At 38.3% G+C, this 20,678-nt stretch overlaps 1 protein-coding gene across 1 annotated transcript in view; it reads left to right on the plus strand.

Annotated features, from left to right (window-relative positions):
- The window catches only part of BSN (bassoon presynaptic cytomatrix protein), a 222,519-nt gene that overhangs the window by 170,971 nt on the left and 30,870 nt on the right, over nt 1-20,678 (plus strand). Inside the window, exon 4 of the mRNA XM_034440718.3 lies at nt 18,636-19,049. Coding sequence (XP_034296609.2) covers nt 18,636-19,049 — 414 coding nt within the window. The remainder of the gene's footprint in view (nt 1-18,635; nt 19,050-20,678) is intronic.

A 20,678-nucleotide genomic window follows, 5' to 3' on the forward strand; every position in this document is an offset into this window, starting at 1 on the left:
AATACTGTATTGTATAAAATCTGGGTTGTGGATCTCTGCATGTACCTTTTGTTAAGAATGACCCATGAACAGACATATCTAAATACACTATTCATGTAACATCTGCGCTAATGATTATTACTTATAGATGAGTCTGTCCTATTGATTTGCTCTGACTGCTTCTGCTTCAGATGTTCTTTTATTACCATCTGAAAAGGTTACCAGAAAAGTCTTCCAGAGATACATTGCCATATGTGCGACCTATCCTTTTCAGAAAGAGTAGCTTAGGAACACTTTGATATTCTTGAATGAGAACCTGAAAAGTAGTAAGTTATCATACTTTTCTTTTTTTATTGAAGCTTTTAAAAAAGAAGATTAAAAACTAATATAAACTAATATGTAAGGAAGAAAAAGAAAGAAAACAAAAGAAAAGAAAAATGTGCAAGAAAAGTTAAAGAAAAATAGAAAATAGAAAAGAAAGAAAAAAGATATAAAGAAATGGTTTCCAATATTCATCACAACAGTTATAAGTACAATTATATTTAACTCCTCTCTCTAAAGTTACATTATAATTCTATAATCTATCCCAGGGTGTCAAACTGGCGTAATTATGGCGGCGTCACATAACATATTGGGACTTTTTCCCCCTTTGTTAAACTGGGCATGGGCGTGGCCCATGGGCCGCAAGTTTGACAGCCCTGATCTATCCTGTCTCATCATGAAAGCCATAAATCACAAGTTCATTTTTTTTCTTTTCACCCAAAGAGATTTCCAGTCACCAATAAATGTAGATAGCCTCTTTTCTCTAATCAAAGTTGGTTTATCGGTCTCAACCATAGCTATTAGTTTCACCAAACATTCCTCCATAATGGATAGTGTCAAATAGTTATTATTTCTTTCTGTGAAAGAAATACCTGTACCTAACAGTTCCATGTACAATGTACCTCTTCTTATTTTGTGTTCCTCATCATATTTGTCATAACATCAGAGATGTTCTTGGTATGCTGGTTTCTAGGCAATATTAACTAGTAGGAAAACCCATGGGGTTGTACTGTAAATCGGTAACGCCTGGAATCTCAGGAAACTGCTAAGTTGCATGGTCCATGGTATATTAGCTTACAATGGCTTTTTGGCTTTCATTGAGAATCAATGCATTTTCTTTTATGCTTCACTTAGAAAATTAGGAAAGACAGGATGTGTTTATATCTTGCTTACGTTTTTGGATTCATGTACAATAAAATTAGTCATGCGAATGAATCAAGTCTGAGAACCAACAATTTACCACATACAGTGCCTAATAGGAAGTATGTGGATGTGTTACAGTGGTTTCAACAGGTGTTGAGGAAGGATAGAAGTTCATACATTGTGTAACTACAGAAATGGTACAGAGCTAATTTCATGAAATGTAGCTTTTCATTCCACTGCCTGTCCATCTCAGCATTTTTATTTTTCCAGTCACCATGGTAACTCTCTTTATTTCAATGGGCTATTTTTATTCTGAATTCCCATAGTACCATCCGTCTCCCTGAGGATTAGCACTTGCTTCTTCTCTCCAGGAGAAGGCTATAATCACGATAACAAACCTCACCACACAGCAGGGACTAATGGATCTCCTGCAAAAAAGAGTCATCAACAGCATTAATTGTTCCGTTACCTGAAGCACAATTGAATGAATGTGCCTTGAAATCACCAGGGAGTAGAGTACTAAATAAATGCATAAATAAGTTTAGTGGATTCCAACTGGGAATTGTCATATGGTCAGCATTTTTGGACTCTGGGGGAAAGGAGGCTATGGACTTAACTGACTCCACCAGTGTTTCAGCAGCTGTGAGATCTGTGCTTTAAACAGAGCCCGGTGAAGTTACCAAAAAGCCAGAGTAACACACAAATTAAAGGAGAACACGTGTGAAAATAATATAGGATTTTCAAAGGGAAAGGTGAACTAGCCAGAAATAGTGTAATCTTCCTTAATAATGCTATTATTATGTTTGAATTTTGGCCCATATAGGGCTTCCATTTCTTCCTCAAGTAGACCTTCCATCAATCTATGTCATTTAGACTAAAGAAATCAGAGAAACATTCATGCATAAAAATAGTACCAGTATCTGAAGAGAGGCCTCTTTCAGGACATTCGTGTCTGGAATGTTTCCCAGATATCCAGGTATCATCTTTGAAGGCCTGCTCTGGATGCCTCCTATGCGAAAGTGTGGTGAAGAAGTCTTACCACCCAAATCACCTTTGCTTTCTCTTTTCTTAGCCATAAGAAGTAGGCTATAGAGGAAAAAAATAAACAAGGCTGAAGGGATGAAGTTCCATATGCACTTCTGTTCAGGGATGAAATCTACTTACCTTCCCTACTGGTTCAGAAGTGCGTGCTCCGTCCTTTGGATTTGAGACCTTTTAATATAAGCTGCTGTACCAGTGGTGAAATCCAAATTTTTTTACTACTGGTTCTGTGGGCATGGCTTGGTGGACATGGTGTGGCTTGGTGGGCGTGGCAGGGAAAGGATACTGCAAAATCTCCATTCCCACCCCACTCCAGGGGAAGGATAGTGCAAAATCTCCATTCCATCCCACTCTGGGGCCAGCCAGAAGTGGTATTTGCCGTTTCTCCGAACTACTCAAAATTTCTGCTACCGGTTCTCCAGAACCTGTCAGAACCTGCTGGATTTCACCCCTGTGCTGTACTGATAGATCTCTTCAACAATATATCCCTCCTCCCATACTTTGCTGCATTGGGACATTTGAGCTGGATATTAGCACTGACCTGAAACAAGGGAAGCAGCCAGTTACTTTAATTATAATCCCTTAAGAGAGTGAATACAGCAGGATTTTCAGAATAATTGTCCTGTCATTTTAACTCAACATTACCTTCCTGCACAACAGAACTGAGGCAGAAAAAGGGTTGCTTTGTGTTCTCAATAGTTCTCCTCAGAATCTCCGGGATGTCAAAGCATGCATTCAACCATATCCTTTATAGGTGTAAAGTTATTTAAAATGTTAAGCGCACAATTTTAGTCAGAAAAATAATTTCTACAGTATACTAGAATAGCAGGCAGAATACTGAGAAATGAAAAGACAGAATTTACTGTATTGCATACTCAAAAAGAAACAAGCTTGAATGGCCTCCAATCCATTATAAATACTGAAAGGCCCAGCAACTTCTCTGTAGAAGCAAAAAAGCTGCATAGATCAATACTGAAGGGAAAGGCAGACACAAAGAGAGTATCTGTATTGGATCAGTATATTCATGCTTATCTTGATAAGAAACCTCCCTGTTTGAATTGTGAATATAACTTTGCTTCTGTACTTGCATTCATTGTTCCAGAAATACACTGTACAAATCTAAAACCAATGAAGGGGATTATTGATCCAAGTAAACAGGTAAAATATAATATTTCTTTCACTGCTTTGCCCTCTTCTCGGTTTCATTACTTTTCAAGCCATGATACTATGCTAATGGAAAATATTACAAGTAGAAATACATTCCACCTAAGCAACTATCCTGTCCGAACTATCCTGTATGAAGCAGACTGGGGCTAAGTCCAAGCAATGTTTCCTTCCTGCAGAACTGGAATGGTCAAGATTTTTGTTTCAGTGAATATCATCCCTTTTGCAGTTGTGATATATTTTTTTTTAATTAGATTTATATGCCGCCTGTTGCAATATTTTCAGGATCAGACTCAATAAGATTAGTAAGAGTTAAAGGTTTAAATATATTTCCTTTTATTTACAATAGGCATTCTATATTCACTGAATATTCACAGATAGAAGCAAGGAAAAGGGTGCATGTAGCTCCTTATATATACAATGGGTGGAGCTATATGTGGGAGTGGTGAATTATGAATACATTAAGAAGTGGAGAATAAGTTAACCCCTGATACCCCGTTCATATACTATTTACACATTAGAGAATAAGGCATTTACATCTGACAAATCCCCCTCTAAATGCCGATTCGTTATGCAACACCAATTACATTCAGATTCAGGACAATACAAAACATACAACTTAGAAGTTAAATATTTATGTTGCTTAGAAGGTAAAGGCTTTGTCAATATGTCAGCTAATTGTTCTGAAGTATCACAATGCACTGCTTTGATAAATCCATCCTGAGATAATTGTCTCACATGTTTAAATTTTATATCTATGTGTCTGGACCTTTGTCCAATAGCATCAGATCTAGATATTTCAATGGCTGCTTTATTGTCTTCATGCATAACAAAAGGCAAAGCAGGTTTTTTCCAAACATCTGAAATTAAATCATTAAACCATACAAGGTTATTTGCAGCTTTGGATAAACAAACATATTCCGCTTCTGTCGTTGAAGTGGCCACTAGTTCCTGTTTACCAGTGTACCAGTAAACTGGACAGTCATTTAAGAGGAAAATATAACCAGATGTACTTTTTCTACATGAGGTGTCTCCAGCCCAGTCCGCATCTGCGTAACATGTAAGCTTTGGTTCTTTATTGTCATTAGGTTCTAACATTAAACAAAAGTCTAGTGTACTTTTCAGATATCTTAAAATTCTTTTAACAGCTTCCCAGTGATACATTGTTGGTTTGCTGACATGTCTGGATAATAAATTGAGTGGTAAGGCGATATCTGGTCTTGTCCAATTAGATATATAAAGAAGTGAACCTATGATTGATCTATAAAATGTGTTATCCTTGAATTCGGGGGAAGATTCATCAGTATTTCTTAGAAAATCAGTTTGCATAGGAGTATCACAAGGTTTGGCATTGTTTAAATTGCATTTATTTAAAAGTTCTATGATCTTATCTCTCTGAGTAAGTTTGAATCCCCTTCTAGTCTTATTAATTTGAACACCAAGATATTTGTTTACTTTGCCTAGGGATTTTAACGAGAAATGTTCATTTAGCTTAGTTACAAAAGTTTCTCTTCTCTCTTTATGTTTTCCTATGTATAAAATGTCATCCACATAAATCAATACAAATTCAATGTAATCATCACCCTTTTTGACAAAGAAACAGTTATCAGCAGTGGTAGCGTTGAAGTCCATGGTTTTAAGTACTTTTACTAAACAATCATACCATCGTTTACCAGATTGTTTTAACCCGTATAAACTCTTGTTTAACAACCAAATCTCATTTTTGTTTGTGTATTGACTGTGAGGTGCTCTTACGTATATTTCCTTATCTAGTTTTGCGTGTAGATACGCAGTCTGTATGTCATATTGAAATACATCAAGATTGAGTGCTGATGCTACCACTAGAGCTGTTTTGACACTCTCTGTTCTTACTGTGGGGGAATACGTGTCAGTATAGTCCTCCGGATATTTCTGTGCATAACCTTGTGCAACTAGTCTGGCTTTGTATAGAGTATTGCCTCCCTCTAAGTTCTTAATTTTATATATCCACCTGGTACCAATAATTGTTTTATCTTTAGGTGCAATTGCAGGTGTAAATACATTTAATCCTTGTAAACTTTCCATCTCCTTTTTCATCGCTAATTCCCATTTTTCTTTTTCTTCACGAGGGAGTTTTAACACTTCCTCATATGTATTAGGTGTTGTTGGCTCACCATCCATGTGCATTATATAATCCTTGTATTTATTTGGCATTTGATTTCTGGTGTTTCTAATAGTTTTTTCAGGTTTACTATCGTTATCATGCAAATATCTTGCTTCCTTTTTTGTTAGTGTGTCTGTCTTTATTTTGTGTTGGCTATTTGTCCAAGTTTTGTTTTTGTTTTTATATTTGTTGATATTTTGCTTTTCTATGGTCCCTTTCTCATGAGATTTTGTATCTTTGTATTTATTTGGAAATATTTCATTAAGATGTAATTTAGACCAGTTGGCCTGTTCATGGAACACAGCTGTTCTGGAGACTATAAATTTGTTATTATTATCAATGAATCTGTACCCTTTGGTGCCAGTCTCATATCCCATAAATCTGAGTCTTCTGGATACGTTTTCTCCCTTTCTTCTTAATTGCTTAGGTATGTGTACGTCTGCAGTGACTCCGAATATGTGCATGTGTGCTAATTTTGGTTTCCTATTATACATCACTTCATATGGTGTCTTATTTACAATGCTGGACCAGGTTCTATTTTGTGTGTAATTTGAATAATGTAAGGCTTCTGACCAGAATTGTTTGCTTAAGCCAGCATCTTCCAATGTGCATCTAATCATGGTTTGTAATGTTGAATTCTTCCTCTCTGCAATCCCGTTCTGGAACGCAGAAAATGGACTAGATGTGTAATGTAACATTCCTTTGTCTTTTAACCATTGGGAGAATTCTTTAGACATGAATTCACATCCCCTATCTGTCATGATTTGTTTTATTTTGATATTGTGTTGTGTTTCTATGCGTTTGTAAAATTCTTTAAATTTTTGAAAGGTTTCATCTTTGTGTTTTAATGTATAAACAAATCCATAGCGGCTATAATCGTCTACTATTGTCAAGAAGTAACGTTTTCTATAAGTGATTGATGGAGTTAATGGACCAACTAAGTCCATGTGTACTAAATCAAAAATTTTGTTAGTTGATCTAGTAGATTTTCTTGGCCTGGGACTAGTTTTTAGTTTTGTAGATTTACATACTGAGCATTCCAAATAGTTTTCACAATTTTTTATTTTAACACCTTCTGCGTGTTCAGTCATTTTTTGTACTACAGGAAAACTGGCATGTCCTAACTTCCTATGTAAGATGTGAGCACACTCATCATGAATTGGCTTACCTATTTTTGGGTTTTTTTCATTGTGTGCATCTATGTGATCATGAGATATTTTACATTCATCATTATCACTGTTTCTAATATTTTCATCATCTACTTCAATACAATCTCCCATATTTGAATCAATGTTATGCAGCCATTTTTCCTTTGTTATCAGATAAGGTAGGCCTCCTTTAATCATCACAGTGCCTATATTTATTTTATTCTTCTCTAAAGTCGCTTTTCCTTTTGAAAAAACAATGTTAATGTCAGAATCTCTACTTAGTTTTATGGCACTTAGTATGTTATGAGGTATTTCAGGTATTAGCAATACCCCCTCTATTTTTCCTAGACCATGCAGGGTTACATTCCCTCTACCTAATACTTGAACCTTTTCTTGATTAGCTACCTTTATTACAAATTTATCTTCTGTAAATGAAGACAATATATTTTTGTTATTAGTGGTGTGATTAGTTGCTCCAGAATCAATAAGCCAATTATTGTTCTCATTTTGCTGTATGTTAGTGTTGTCTTGTTTATTTAACCCATTCAGTGAGCCAGATTTTCTATCCTTTGAATTATCTCTGCCCCCTCTATTCTCTTTGTAATTTGGTGGGCTTCTATATCTATGTCTATCTATGGAAGACTGTCTATAATTGTATTTGTTCCTATATTCTGACCTATGTCTTTCCTTTGAAATCTTGGGGCAATCTCTTCTATTGTGTTCCCTGGATCCACAATTGTGACATTTAAATGTTTCATTATATTTTTCTTGGAAAGCTACTTTCCTATATGGTTTGTGTTCTGTGTGATTGTTAGAACAATTTCTTCTTGAATTGTCTTCTGCTATCAATTTATTGGATAGACTTTCTATGGATAAGTATCCTAGATTGATTGTGTCTAAATGTGACATAAAATTGTCCCATGATGGATCAAGTGAGTTGATAATAACACTTTTCATTGTTTGGTCTGAAATCACCTCCCCCCTCAAATGCAGCTCAGCTCTTATTTTGTTTAAAGATATTAAATGCTCACTTATGGAAACCCCTGGTTTTATCCTAGATGAAAAGAAATCTTTAGACATCCTTGTGGTGGTAGCTACACTATCACTGTGAAACAAATTAAACATGCATTGAATAACAGTCAGATTTGGCTTAATGCTGTGATACATTGCAGGAGACACACTAGATATTATTAAGAAAAATGCTCTATGGTGTAAACAATCTATTTTTAGAGTCCAAGGTCTTTTTGGGGGACTAGTGATAAAAAATAGTAAGCTTTCCTTCATAAAGACAACCTGGAGCTGTTGATACCATTCTTGCAAGTTAATGCCATCAACCCTTAGCTTCGGGAAGTCACTGGGTAAATTTCCGACATTATTGGGTCCATTACTTACAACCTGAGGTAGTCCGTGGTCTCGTAAATGCAGAAAATTGCAAAACGGCGTGGGGATGCTCGCAACGAGTCTGCGCGGTCTTCTCGTCAGTTCATGTCTTCCCGGGCCGTCTGCGTAGTCTTGCGCATGCGCGTTGTCCATTTCTTCTTTGGAGTCGTCGTGGAAGGTTCTCCCCATTGCGGCTCGCTCGTTCTGCTCCTCCTCGGACGAATCGGTCTCTGGTTCGATTTTGGGAGTCCTGACGACGGCGGCTGTTCTTCCTCTTCTTTTGAGGGCGTTGGTGCTTGCTTCGGTCTGTGGCGTAGGGCGGTATCGGCAGGGCTCTCTGGGTTCGGGCGTCAGCGCTCTCGTAGTCAGGATGGGAGCGGGCAGGTCTTGAGGCATTGGCTTGCTCGCTCGCTTCTTCGTTAGCTTTTTAGTAATTTTTAGTTTTGGCCCAAATGCGGCAAAAAGCGTTTTCATTGCTGATTTTATTTGGTAGTTTGTTGAATCATCTTCACTTTCTGATTCTGATCCTTCTGAGGTGTTTGAATCTTCTTTTTCATTTTCGTTGTCTGGTAATGTTTTTCGCGCCAGAAATTTTGAATTGAGCTTTTTGATTGGCTCTGCTTCGCTCATCTTGGAGGCCTGTTGAAACCAAGATGGCTGCCATTCAAAATTTCGCGCGGGATCACCGTTTTTCTTCTTCGCAATTATTTTCTCTGCAGTCATATCACTCACTATTTTTGGGTCTTTAGACTTTTCATTAGTGATGTTTTTCTCTCTCGCTGCTCCGCTGTTCTTCAGCATATCTTGGAGGTTCGCGATGAGGCTTTCATCATTCTTCTGGCTCTTTAATAATTTTAATATCTCTGACCTGAGTTCGTTATTCTCTATCTCGATTTCCTCCTGGTCATCATTTTCATCTATTATTTCTTCGTCTTCAGTGGTGTATTCTTCGGATTCTCTCGAAATTGCGTTTGTGGATTCGTTGATTATTTCTTGTTCTGTTTCCATTTCTTTGCTGTAGGCCCTGGTGTTGGGCCTATCTTTCTTAGACATTTTTAAGTTTTTATTGAGTCAATTAACCATCCTCTGCTACCAGCTTGTTGCAATATTTTCAGGATCAGACTCAATAAGATTAGTAAGAGTTAAAGGTTTAAATATATTTCCTTTTATTTACAATAGGCATTCTATATTCACTGAATATTCACAGATAGAAGCAAGGAAAAGGGTGCATGTAGCTCCTTATATATACAATGGGTGGAGCTATATGTGGGAGTGGTGAATTATGAATACATTAAGAAGTGGAGAATAAGTTAACCCCTGATACCCCGTTCATATACTATTTACACATTAGAGAATAAGGCATTTACATCTGACACCGCCCTTCTCCGGAGACTCAGGGCGGCTTACAATGCATTAAGCAATAGCCTTCATATTTTTGTATATTTTATACAAAGTCAGCTTATTGCCCTCACAACTGGGTCCTCAATTTACCTACCTTAGAAAGGATGGAAGGCTTGAGCCTGGGGAGATTCGAACATGCAATAATTGCAGACAGCTGAATGTTAATAACAGGCTTTTAGTCTGTTAAGCTATCCAGGCTCCTGGAGACCTACTCTACTGTACAGCTTCAGTCATAATTGTGATAGAATTTTCCAACATTCAAGAACTACAATAAGAACTAAGATGTACAGGTTGTGATTAAAAAGAGATGCTTTGGCATGCTAAAGAGCATGAACATAACTCCTCTCAGTAGCTTATTAAAGCAGCTGTCATGTTTCCCAGGATTGTGTGACTTTGTGCTGTGATCTCTGTACAACAGCTACAGTAGAGATCATTTTGGGCATTAGAAGTGGTTCTTTAATTAAATCTAAATAGATTTCCTGGGTGTTCCAAAGCACATTCTAAATCAATTCTAAATCTAAATCCAATTCTAAATTCTAAATCAAATCCAAAATATTGCACAGTCCTAATATAAGCATAAGAATAATTCTGCTGCCTCAAGCCAGGCAACCTCTCATGAAATAGACTTTCTTACAGTGACCAATTAGGAACCTTTCAAAAATGCACACAGGACAAGACAGGGCTGGTTTGCAGAACTGGGGTTTTATAAATGTTAGACTCCAGTCCCCACTGGTTCAGCCAGGAATATCTCATAATCACAGCTTCTCTACTCTTATTTAGCAGGTTTAAATATGAAGATCATATCAGTGTAGACTGCTCCTAATAGATAATTCTCTTAAAATAAATGGTAAAGAACATGTTATTAATTTATATTCATATCCCACTGATCTTTGAAAAGGTCAGAGCAGTTTATATTATATTTGCATGCAGATATCTATTACTCAAGTATTTCTACACCAAGTGAGTCAGGGCTACAATTCCCAGAATTCCCAGCTATTTTGGAAATGAAATCCCAACCCATTTGAAGCCTACCAGATTGGAAAAAATGCATTTTTGTTTTGTTCTGTTTAATTGAGAGTTTTGTTCAACCTAGTAGACATCAAGACAAGATAAAGAAATAGACATAAATCAGATTATTGTGGAATAGCACAAAGCTGACCGTGTTAGGGTTGATAAGTAGAGTTAAACATTTTTAGGATTTGAATAGGAGGCCACTAATGGATACCAACACCGTAGGCTTGACTGGGAAGTCAAAAACATCCAAAAAGTCAGAGGAAAATCTCAAACGATATAGCAATAGCATTTAGACTTATATACCACTTCACAATGCTTTATAGCCCCCTCTAAGCGGTTTTCAGAGTCAACATATTGCCCCCAACAATCTGGGTCCTCATTTTACCAACTTTGGAAGGATGGAAGGTTGAGTCAACCTTGAATTCCAGGCTGTGGGCAGAGTTAGCCTGCAATACTACATTCGAACCACTGCACCACCACAGCTCTATACTATAAAAAGTTTCATTACTGTAACCTTTAACTGGGTGAAACAGTGCATCAATATCTTAAATGGGCTAACGTACAGCTACTGCTGTTCAGTGTCCCACTGCATTGCTGCAGTCACATGGTCTTCATTTACAACTGATACCTTCCAACAAGTCAGTGGGGAAGTTTGGGAAGCTTGCAAGGAAAAAGTCAATGGGGATCATGTGACCACGGTTGATGGCATGTATGCACTGGCAGGTTTGGACTTTCAACTTCCTTCCTGGGAAACATGTAGAAGAAGGTCAATGGGGAACTTTTCTGGGAAGGTCACAAGTTGCTCAGATAAATCTCTCAGTCTTGCCCAATCTCCACCAGTCCCTCTGCGCTCACAAATATACCTGAAAGGATGACCCAACAGGTCACTGGTTGTCTAATCAATGCTAAAAAGACATGGAGACAAATAGACAGACTGACATATCCATGAAATCAACAACAGCAAAGCTCAGCTCAGAGGAGACTTTACCATTCAGAGGGCTAAACGCCATTAGCAACTGGATAAATTTAAGGCACATGGAAACAGTACAAAATTATAGTCTGAGAAGCTGATCAAATGCCAAATGTGGGGAGGTGTGCAACAAAGCAGCAAGCTTCATTGTTCCAGCATTAGTTTATTCCCAAAGTCTTTAATAACTATCTCCAGAATCTATGCTCATCACTAGCAGCTGCTCCTCAACAAGGACTATCTAGCCAGAAGGGATACTGAGGAGCAAGACCTTGTTGCAACTGAGCATTTTATGACTGTCAAACATAGGTTTGGGATGCTGGACCATCTTCATAGTGCGGAGTCTTTATCCCAGGTGAGACATGACTGCTGGGAATTATGCAGGGCTGGTCCTAACATATCCTCCCTTCAGGTCCTGAGTTCAGGGATTCTTGAAACTCCATCTGTTCCTCACACTCTTCCAGGGAAGAGATGGCAGCTGGCTTAGTTCATGTGAATATAGATTAATAGTGCTACAGCATTGGTTTTCTCAGATGCTTCACTGTCGGCTCTTCTATTGCCTGATGGTTCTATGCTTGCTACTAAACTGATAGAAAAGAGGGGTGAGAGAAGGTGAACAGAGCTTTATTTTTAAATTTTCTGGGATGTGTAGAAAAAAGAAAGTGGCGTTAAATGCACTTGAAACGGACCCAAATTTATAGAAGTCTCATAGATTAAAAAATGAATCCCACTACCACCAATCTGACCCCATGTCAACATGTTTCACTTAGTGTTTCATTTATCATCTGCCTGCCAGCATGAAATGACTTCAGTGTTTCATAAGCACATAGCTGCTTATTCAAAAATGTATAATAAAAATTAATTGAAATATGCCAGCAAGAATAGGCTTTCTTTTCATATTCAGAAATTCTGAAAAGTACTTAAGGAGCACTTAAGTAGTTGAAGCAAAGTAGTTGTTATCCATGAGAAAGCAAAGATGTAGCATGATCAATTTTGACCATACATGCATAATTTTTTTACATACATCCCAGTGTATTATATATACAAAGAATTGATTAACATTTTACTTTCAGAATGTTTTTAACCCTACCAGTTCTAGTCCATTTTAGGCATGAAAGTCTAAGGGATGAAAAAATGAAACTGAATCCAGAAGACATAGGTGTTCACTGTAGAGAAGCATAATTGCTTTTATTAAAAAATAATTCTTCTTGATAATTTTAATTACAATAGTAAAAGCAAATATAAACTAAACTCAATGAGGAAAAGAGAGATAGAAATAAGAATAAAAAGTGCAAGGAACAAAAAAGAAATAAAGTGGAAAGTAATACGAAAAATAAATATTTAAGGAAGTGACTTCCAATCTTTATAACAAGTATAAGCAAACTTAATAACTCTTTATTCCATATGAGGTTACAAACAAATATCTCTTCTTCCTATAACTTGTCCTTTATCCATATGCAAATCCATAAATCATCATTTTTTTAACTCTGATATCAGGAAAAGGTCCATAAAGGAACTTAGAATATGTCTTATTTTAGCCTCGGTCAAACAAACCAACTTTATATTTCTTCCTTTTACTTCTAACAGTTTGGTGTTTAATTCATGCAACTGTCACTGATCTTTGTTCATTTTTCCCCATCCCAAATACTTCTTCAAAGCTTTAGCAAAGCTCTTTTGTAAATGAATGAATGAATTTAAAATTCTTTATCCATGTTTTTCTCTTGGTTTATCATTTATATTTCCACTTTAGTTGTCCTCTCTGTCTTAAAATCCACACTTTTTAAATTCTCCAATATTTCTGGTTATAATATTTCTACACCAGGCAAAATTTGTTTTAGGTCAGTCATGCCTTCTTTAACATCTTTTGGACATAATTCACCCATACTAACTGGCATCATTGTCAACATTGTAATTCTGGCTCCATTCTTTAAAATCTCCTGGAGTATTTGAAATATCATAACATTTTGTATTATTTTATAAATTTCAAAAACAAAAGACAAGCAATCACATTTTTCCCTTTTTGTTTTCTGCCTCGAAATGTTAATCCAATTTTTAAAATCTTAAAGTCTCAGATCTTATTATGACTTAGAATAAATAAAACAATTTAGATCCTATAAAAGGCTGCTTATTGATATAATTTATTTTTAATTATTGCCAAAATATTATAGCAAAGATCCTAATGTTTCACTTTTCTCTGGTCCCTTAATTCATTTATAACTTTCTTGGATAAAAATCTTATTTAGCATTTTGGTATTTATTTCCAATTCTTTAAATTCTTAGCCTTACAATTAATATTTCTTTTGTTGAAGAATTAAGGTAAACTCTCCATGTAGCTTCTCAGACTCATCATTCTGAAGATCTCTAATTAAGATAGTTAAATGGCAGTTTCTGAAAATGATTAGAAAGTGAGGTTAACAAATTCTGTATCCTTAAAATGTTCTGTCTTGGTTGTGAGCATGATGGCTGAATCCTTCTTCTTCTAACTCTCAGAGCTGCAGGAAACCACTATCCTGTGGACTTCTCATGAGGAGCATCTATCTGGAACACATGTGGGTACTCTCTCATCCTTTCCTTATCTGGAGAGATTCCATAAAACCAGTCTTCTTGCCACAGTTGATGTCTCTACCTTTTTGGAGATGTGCTAGTTCACCAGACTTCCCCTGGAAGTCCTAAACAGCTATTAATCCAAAAGTCTGCTCCGATAGGAGGAATGCACTCTCCCAGAAGAAGCAAATATATAAATGGAGTGTTTCTGGATCTGATTGTTTTCGGTTTCTCAGATTAAAGTAACAAACGGAAGTAGTTTTCAGTTTTGGATGTTCATCACCTGGGTCCCTATCTAAAAAAAATCTTAAAATTGTGGTTCATTAGTGTAAACTCCACGCTTAATTACTATATTGCACTTTATATGGGGCTAATCCAGAAAACTCAATAGTACAAAAGTTGACAGCACAGTTGTTTGTGGGAAGAGTACAGAGGAATAATATTACATGTGTTAAAAGCACTGAAATGGCTGCAATTAATCTCTGGGCAAAATACAGAGTAGTCAATACCTTTAAAGGCCTATGTTCAGGCTATTTGGATCTGAGCCATGCTTACTGAGATCATTTGATGAGGGTATTTGAGAAGATTGTATTTGGGCCTACAGAGTTGAGGGTTTAACATCTGTATTAATGGTTAAATCCTTTAAAACACATCTTTTTGAACTGGCTTTTATTGAATACTTGTTAATTTGTTTTATTTGTTACTTGAACTGTTTTAAGGTGTCGATTTGTTCATTTCTTTTATTGTAAATCACAAAGCAGCTTCTGTAGTTGGAGCTTCTGTATTAAATTAAATTAAACAACATTTTCTGCAGTAGCTGTTTTGTGCTAAAACTATTTGAATTGCTTTTGAAAAGAATAATTAAATGGTTGTCCTTTATAGGCACGTTATTTGGAAATTAAAAACCCATCACATGCCATTACTAGTGAACTAAGACTGAAACAAAGACACTTTTATAAGATCCAAATAGGTAAGATTTAAGAATCAAGCTGGAAAGAAGGGCTGTAGTTCAGTAGTAAGAATGCAGGATTTGTATCAGTACCAACATTCTCTTCTTTAAAAAACTGAATAATCAGCATTTAACACCACATTGAAGGACTTGCTGTAGAGTATACTCTGTCTTATTGCTAGATAAGCCTGTATTTGTAAGGCTTGGTTAACAGTAAGCTCTTATGAACAGAATCAATGGAATGTTATGTTTAGATAAATACATTTGTACCATAACCTTGGTTTATGAAGAGAAGAGTACCAATAAAGGAGAATATTTGTAGGTCAGGGTTGAAATGAGGGGTCCTTGGTGCTCTCTGAGCTTGCTTGTTTTCCTGCAGATGTTTCATTACCCTAACTAGGTAGCATCATCAGTAGTAAGGAGTGCTGTTTGCTGTCAGTTTATATTCTACTGTTTTGCCTATCTGTGTAGGTGGGGATGGTCTTAGAGATTCTTTGGTTGGGCTATTTACTGATGGCTCTTTGGCAGTTTCTTGATTGGAATATTGTTTACTTGATTGTTAGTCTGAAGTTAATCTTGAAGTTAATCTATGCTGAGCTGGATGCTGATTACTGTTGAAGAGGTGCTGGAGTTTTTTTGTTCTCTTTTGGGTGGATTGATTATCTCTTTTGCATAGTCTATAGATGTTGTTAATGTCATTTGTGTCTATTGATGGCGGATTTGTCAGAGTGCCAAGCTTCTAGAAATTCCTGGCATTATTTTATTTGGCCTGTTCTAGAATTGTCACATTTTTCCAATTGAAATTATGGTTAAATCTGTCTATGTGTTTATTTATTTATTTATTTATTTCATGTATTTATATGCCGCCCTTCTTCAGAAGGACTCAGGGCGGTGAACATAAGTTAAAAACGTGTACAACAAAATCCCATTTTAAACCAAATTAACTAATAAATAATAAATAATAAAACTCGGAATCAGAGTCAGCCTATTTGCTTGAACAGCCAAGTCTTCAGGTCCCGACGGAAGGAGTGGAGATCAGGAGCCGTCCGGAGCTCAGTAGGCAACTCATTCCAGAGGGTGGGAGCACCCACAGAGAACGCCCTACCCCTGGGCTCCGCCAGACGACATTGGTTCACCGTCAGAACCCTGAGGAGAGCAGCCCTATGTGAGCGAACAGGACGGTGAGAGGCAGGCAGGAGAACGTCCTGCAAATATCCCAGACCTAAGTCATGTAGGGCCTTATAGGTGAAAACCAGCACCTTGAAGCGGACCCGGAGAACCACTGGTAACCAGTGCAGCTCACGCAGGAGAGGTGTTATATGGGAGTAACGAGGTGCTCCCGTAATAACCTCTGCGGCTGCATTCTGGATCAGCTGGAGTCTCTGGGTGCATCTCAGGGGCAGGCCCATGTAGAGGGAATTGTAGTAATCCAAGCGGGAAGTAACCAGGGCATGAGTGACAGTGCGAAGGTCATCTCGGTCCAGAAAAGGGCACAACTGGGGCACCAGGCGAACCTGTGTGAAGGCCTCCCTGGTCACAGCCATCAGGTGGTCTTCTAGGGACAGCCGAGCATCCAGGAGGACACCCAAGTTGCGAGCCCTATCAACGGGGGCAAGTTTTTCCTCACCCATCAAAACTGATGGAGTCTCTGAAACCCAAGATGCCGGCATCCACAGCCACTCAGTCTTGGAGGGGTTGAGTCTGAGTCTTTCTACTCATCCAGGCCCGCACCACCTCCAGGCAACGGGACATCACGGAAAGGGCATCTCTGGGGTGGTCTGGGGTGGAGATATATAACTGGGTATCATCAGCATATTGATGATATCTCACCCCGAAGCCATGAATGATCTCACCCAGCGGCTTCATATAGATGTTAAAGAGCAGGGGGAAGAGAACCAACCCCTGAGGCACCGCACAATTTAGGGGCCTCGTGGTGGACCTCTGCCCCCCGGCCCATACAAACTGCAAGCGACCTGAGAGGTAGGAGGAGAACCACTGTAAAACAGTGCCTCCCACCCCAACCCCACAAGTCGCTGCAGTAGGATACCATGGTCGATGGTATCAAAAGCTGCTGAGAGGTCAAGTAGGACCAGGAGGGAGGAACAACCACCATCCCGAGCCCGCCAGAGATCATTCACCCAGAGCTACCAATGCCGTTTCCGTGCTGTGCCCGCGTCAGAAGCCCGATTGGTACGAGTCTAGGTATTCCATTTCCTCCAGGAACTGTGGGAGCTGTTGCGCCACTACAGTCTCAACAACCTTCGCAATGAAGCGAAGGTTGGAGACGGGATGATAGTTATTAAGTGAGTCTGGATCCAGGGAAGGCTTTTTGAGGAGAGGTCGAACCACCGCCTCCTTAAGAGAGGCGGGGAAGACCCCCTCCTTCACTGAAGCATTGACAATTGCCTGGATCCAGTCTCTAGTCATCTCCCTGGCAGCCGAAACCAACCAGGAAGGACAAGGATCCAATAAGAAAGTGGAGGAACCAAGCTTACCCATAATCCTGTCCACTTCCTTGACAGAAACAGGGTCAAACTCAACCCAGATATTACTCTCAAGACCTACCCTAGTCTCCCCATTGGACTCTGCTCAGAGTCCAATCCGATCCGGATCTGAGCGATTTTGTCATGCAGAAACTGTACAAAATCCTCAGCTCTGCCCTGTAAAGGGTCTTCCCTCGCTCCCTGATTGAGGAGGTAGCGGGTCACACGAAACAGGGCCACTGGGCGGTTTTCTGCAGATGCAATGAGGGCGGCGAAGTAATCTTGCTTCGCCGCTTCCATCACCACTAGATAAGACCTAATATGGGTTCTTAACTGTGTTCGATCAGATTCAGACCGGGAGGACCTCCAACTCTCCTCTAGGCATCTTTTCCGACGTTTCATTTCCCGTAGCTCCATGGAAAACCAAGGAGCGACCTGGGATTTGCGTCGGGTCAGAGGCCGCAAAGGTGCAATTCGGTGCAAGGCGTCGGCAGCCGCCCGTTCCCAGGATGCCACCAGAGCATTTCTGGTGTTGTGAAATTAAAGAATTTTTGTCATATCTTCTGACTGCCAGTTGGTGTTCATGGATGCGTTCTGCCAATCTTCTGCCTGTTTGTTCTTACATTGTATGTTGTAGATGACTCCTGTTTTTTCTTCTGGGGCTGCTGGGTCTTTTGGTTTGCTTAGGATGTTTTGAGGGGCTTTAGCAGCTAGCTTGTGTGCTACCCTGATTCCATGTGGTTGTAGTAGTCTGTTGGTGGTTTCTGATATATTCTTGATATGTGGCAGTGTAATTCTTTTTACGGTTTGTGTTGATTGTGCTGTATTGAGTTGAGTGGTCAGGGACTTTTTGATAAAGTTGTGTGGTATCCATTTTTTTGGAATGCGTTGTATAGATGCTCCATTTCCTTTTCCTGCTGTTCTGGGTTGCTGCAGTGTGTTTGGGCTCGTTTAAATAAAGTCCTTACACAGCTTTTCTTGTGGGAGATTGGATTGTTGCTGGTTAGTATGGGTGGTTTTTTTGTAAACTTGCCATTGTGGTCTCCGCTGATCAGGATGTCAAGGAAGAGTAGCAAGTTGTTTTTTTGTTTATTTCTTCTCTAGTAAGAGAAGAGTTTATACTGGTTTCCATAGAAGAGACAACTTTGATCCTTGAATGAAATATTATTCATTGTTGATTGAATAACTGTTTCAATCAAAGCAATCGGATATTATAAGTTTTTCCTTCTTTTTCCAGAAAAACGAATGGCTGTGTTTGAACTGCCAAACTCAGAGGCTACTAGAAGGAAGCCTAGGAGATCCTGCTCCAATGCCACTACCCACTTCAAAACAACAGCCAACTGGATCCCCCCGGCACCAAGCTGGAGGTCAACAACAGAAAGGAGCCCAGCAGCATGAACCATCAATTGCTAAAGACAGGCATCCTGCACATTTCAGGACTTCAGAACAAAGCAAATTACCAATTGCCACAGTCAAAAAAAAAATGCCTGCTGCTCCATCTGAAGAAAAGCCACTGCCCAAATTAGCTGAAGAGCCTCCAAAACCTTCTGAAAGTCCATTGTCAAAAGGGAAAATTACAGCTTCAAAACCAGAAAGAGATATCAAAGACAGCACAGTTGTATCTGAATCTCAGAAAACAAGAGAGCAAGAGGTAAGCACTTTTTCACTCAGCAATGTACAAACAGTAGATGGCAGTGTGAGGTGTGTTGGAAGATGTTTAGCCTAAGACAGTGTTTCTTAATAATCTCAGCAACTTTAAGAAGTGTGACTGGCCTGAAGAATTCTGGGAATTGAAATTCACACATCTTTAAGATGCTAAGATTGAGAAACCCTGAACTTGAACTAGTAAGGAATTTTAAGGCAAGTTATGCGTCAGATAGACTGTATTCTATTATGTGGATCATAGAATTCATCATGGGTTACAGCCTACATGAGTTCTTTTTAAATATACACATATAAAGGAGATAAGTTTTTTGTTTTTCCTTGCTGGGTTTTTAATCACCCTTAACTTTCAGAACATTTTCAGCATCTCAAGATATTCTTGTTATCTCCCTGAGAAATATCCCTTCCAACACATTCTGTTTGCAAATGTGCTAATCTTGGAAATATATACTGTATAATTTGTTTTCAAGTCTCTTCTGATCTGATGAATAAAGAAAGCGTGACAATATAGTTTACAGTTGGTAGGACATATTTACTATACATCATTTTGTGATAAAGCATTCAGAATCTAAATGCAAGATTTGCTGGATCTGAGCACAGCTTTATCATTTTGTATAAACATTGGCTAGTCGGTTGTTTCTGGAAATTTCTCTCTTTCTCTCTAGCGCCACACTTGTATATTGTATGTCCAAGGAGAATGCTTGCTAATGGTTAGTGATTCACACCAGCTTTCCTCAACTCTGATGCACATTTCCAAATGCACATCTGTAAAGTACCTCCTTTACTGGAGATCTGGTCGTTCTACGACATCTTTATTTCTATCCCAATTGTAATTCTAGTATACATATAGGGATAGGCAAAGCCACTACATTTTCAGAAAGCTTTGTGTGTGCTTGGTTGCTCGTTGAGGTAATTTCTCAGGGAAATATTCATGTGGTATCTAGATAGAATACAATTTACACCCGTGAAATCAGTATCAGATTCTTTCTGCTATTGGGTTATGATAGGAATTATCAAAAATTATCCAAGTTTAGTTGTAGACAGTGGAGAATCAAAGGAGTCAGAGTGTTAGGTATTAGTACACAGCAGGAGGCTAATTATGAGACTTCCAGAAAGAAAAACAAATTGGAGTACCTAAGGGAAAAACCATTAGTTGTTGCTAGTGAAAGAATGAAGGTGAATAGGAACAAGCCCTGTTAGATTAAGACATCACAATAGACCTCTTCCAATCTCCATCTGGAGTGATTAATAAAGACCAGGATATTCCATGGATGTTACATAGCATAGCAGACAATACCCTTCGGGTAGAAGTTGACTGTAGACCTGACCGTCTACTTAGTTTTCTGTACTTAACATGACAGGTTTTCTTTGAAATGGACATTAATTCATTTCCCTTTCCGGTAAATGTAGAGCCTTCATTTCTCCCGAGTTGCAAGCTGAGAATAGATATTAGTACAAACAGTAACTTTTTTGTAATGGGTTCTGTGGAATTTCCAATTATACAGCTGCCAATATTTTGATTGGAATATTGATTAAATGAGAAAATTTTAATCAAGGTAGTCTGATCAGCACCCTTATCTTTCCTTCTTGGGTTTTCTCCACAAAATGCCAATTGAGC

Source organism: Pantherophis guttatus, chromosome 2 (genome assembly GCF_059756535.1).
Source record: "Pantherophis guttatus breed Tessera chromosome 2, ASM5975653v1, whole genome shotgun sequence".
Lineage (NCBI taxonomy): Eukaryota > Metazoa > Chordata > Lepidosauria > Squamata > Colubridae > Pantherophis > Pantherophis guttatus.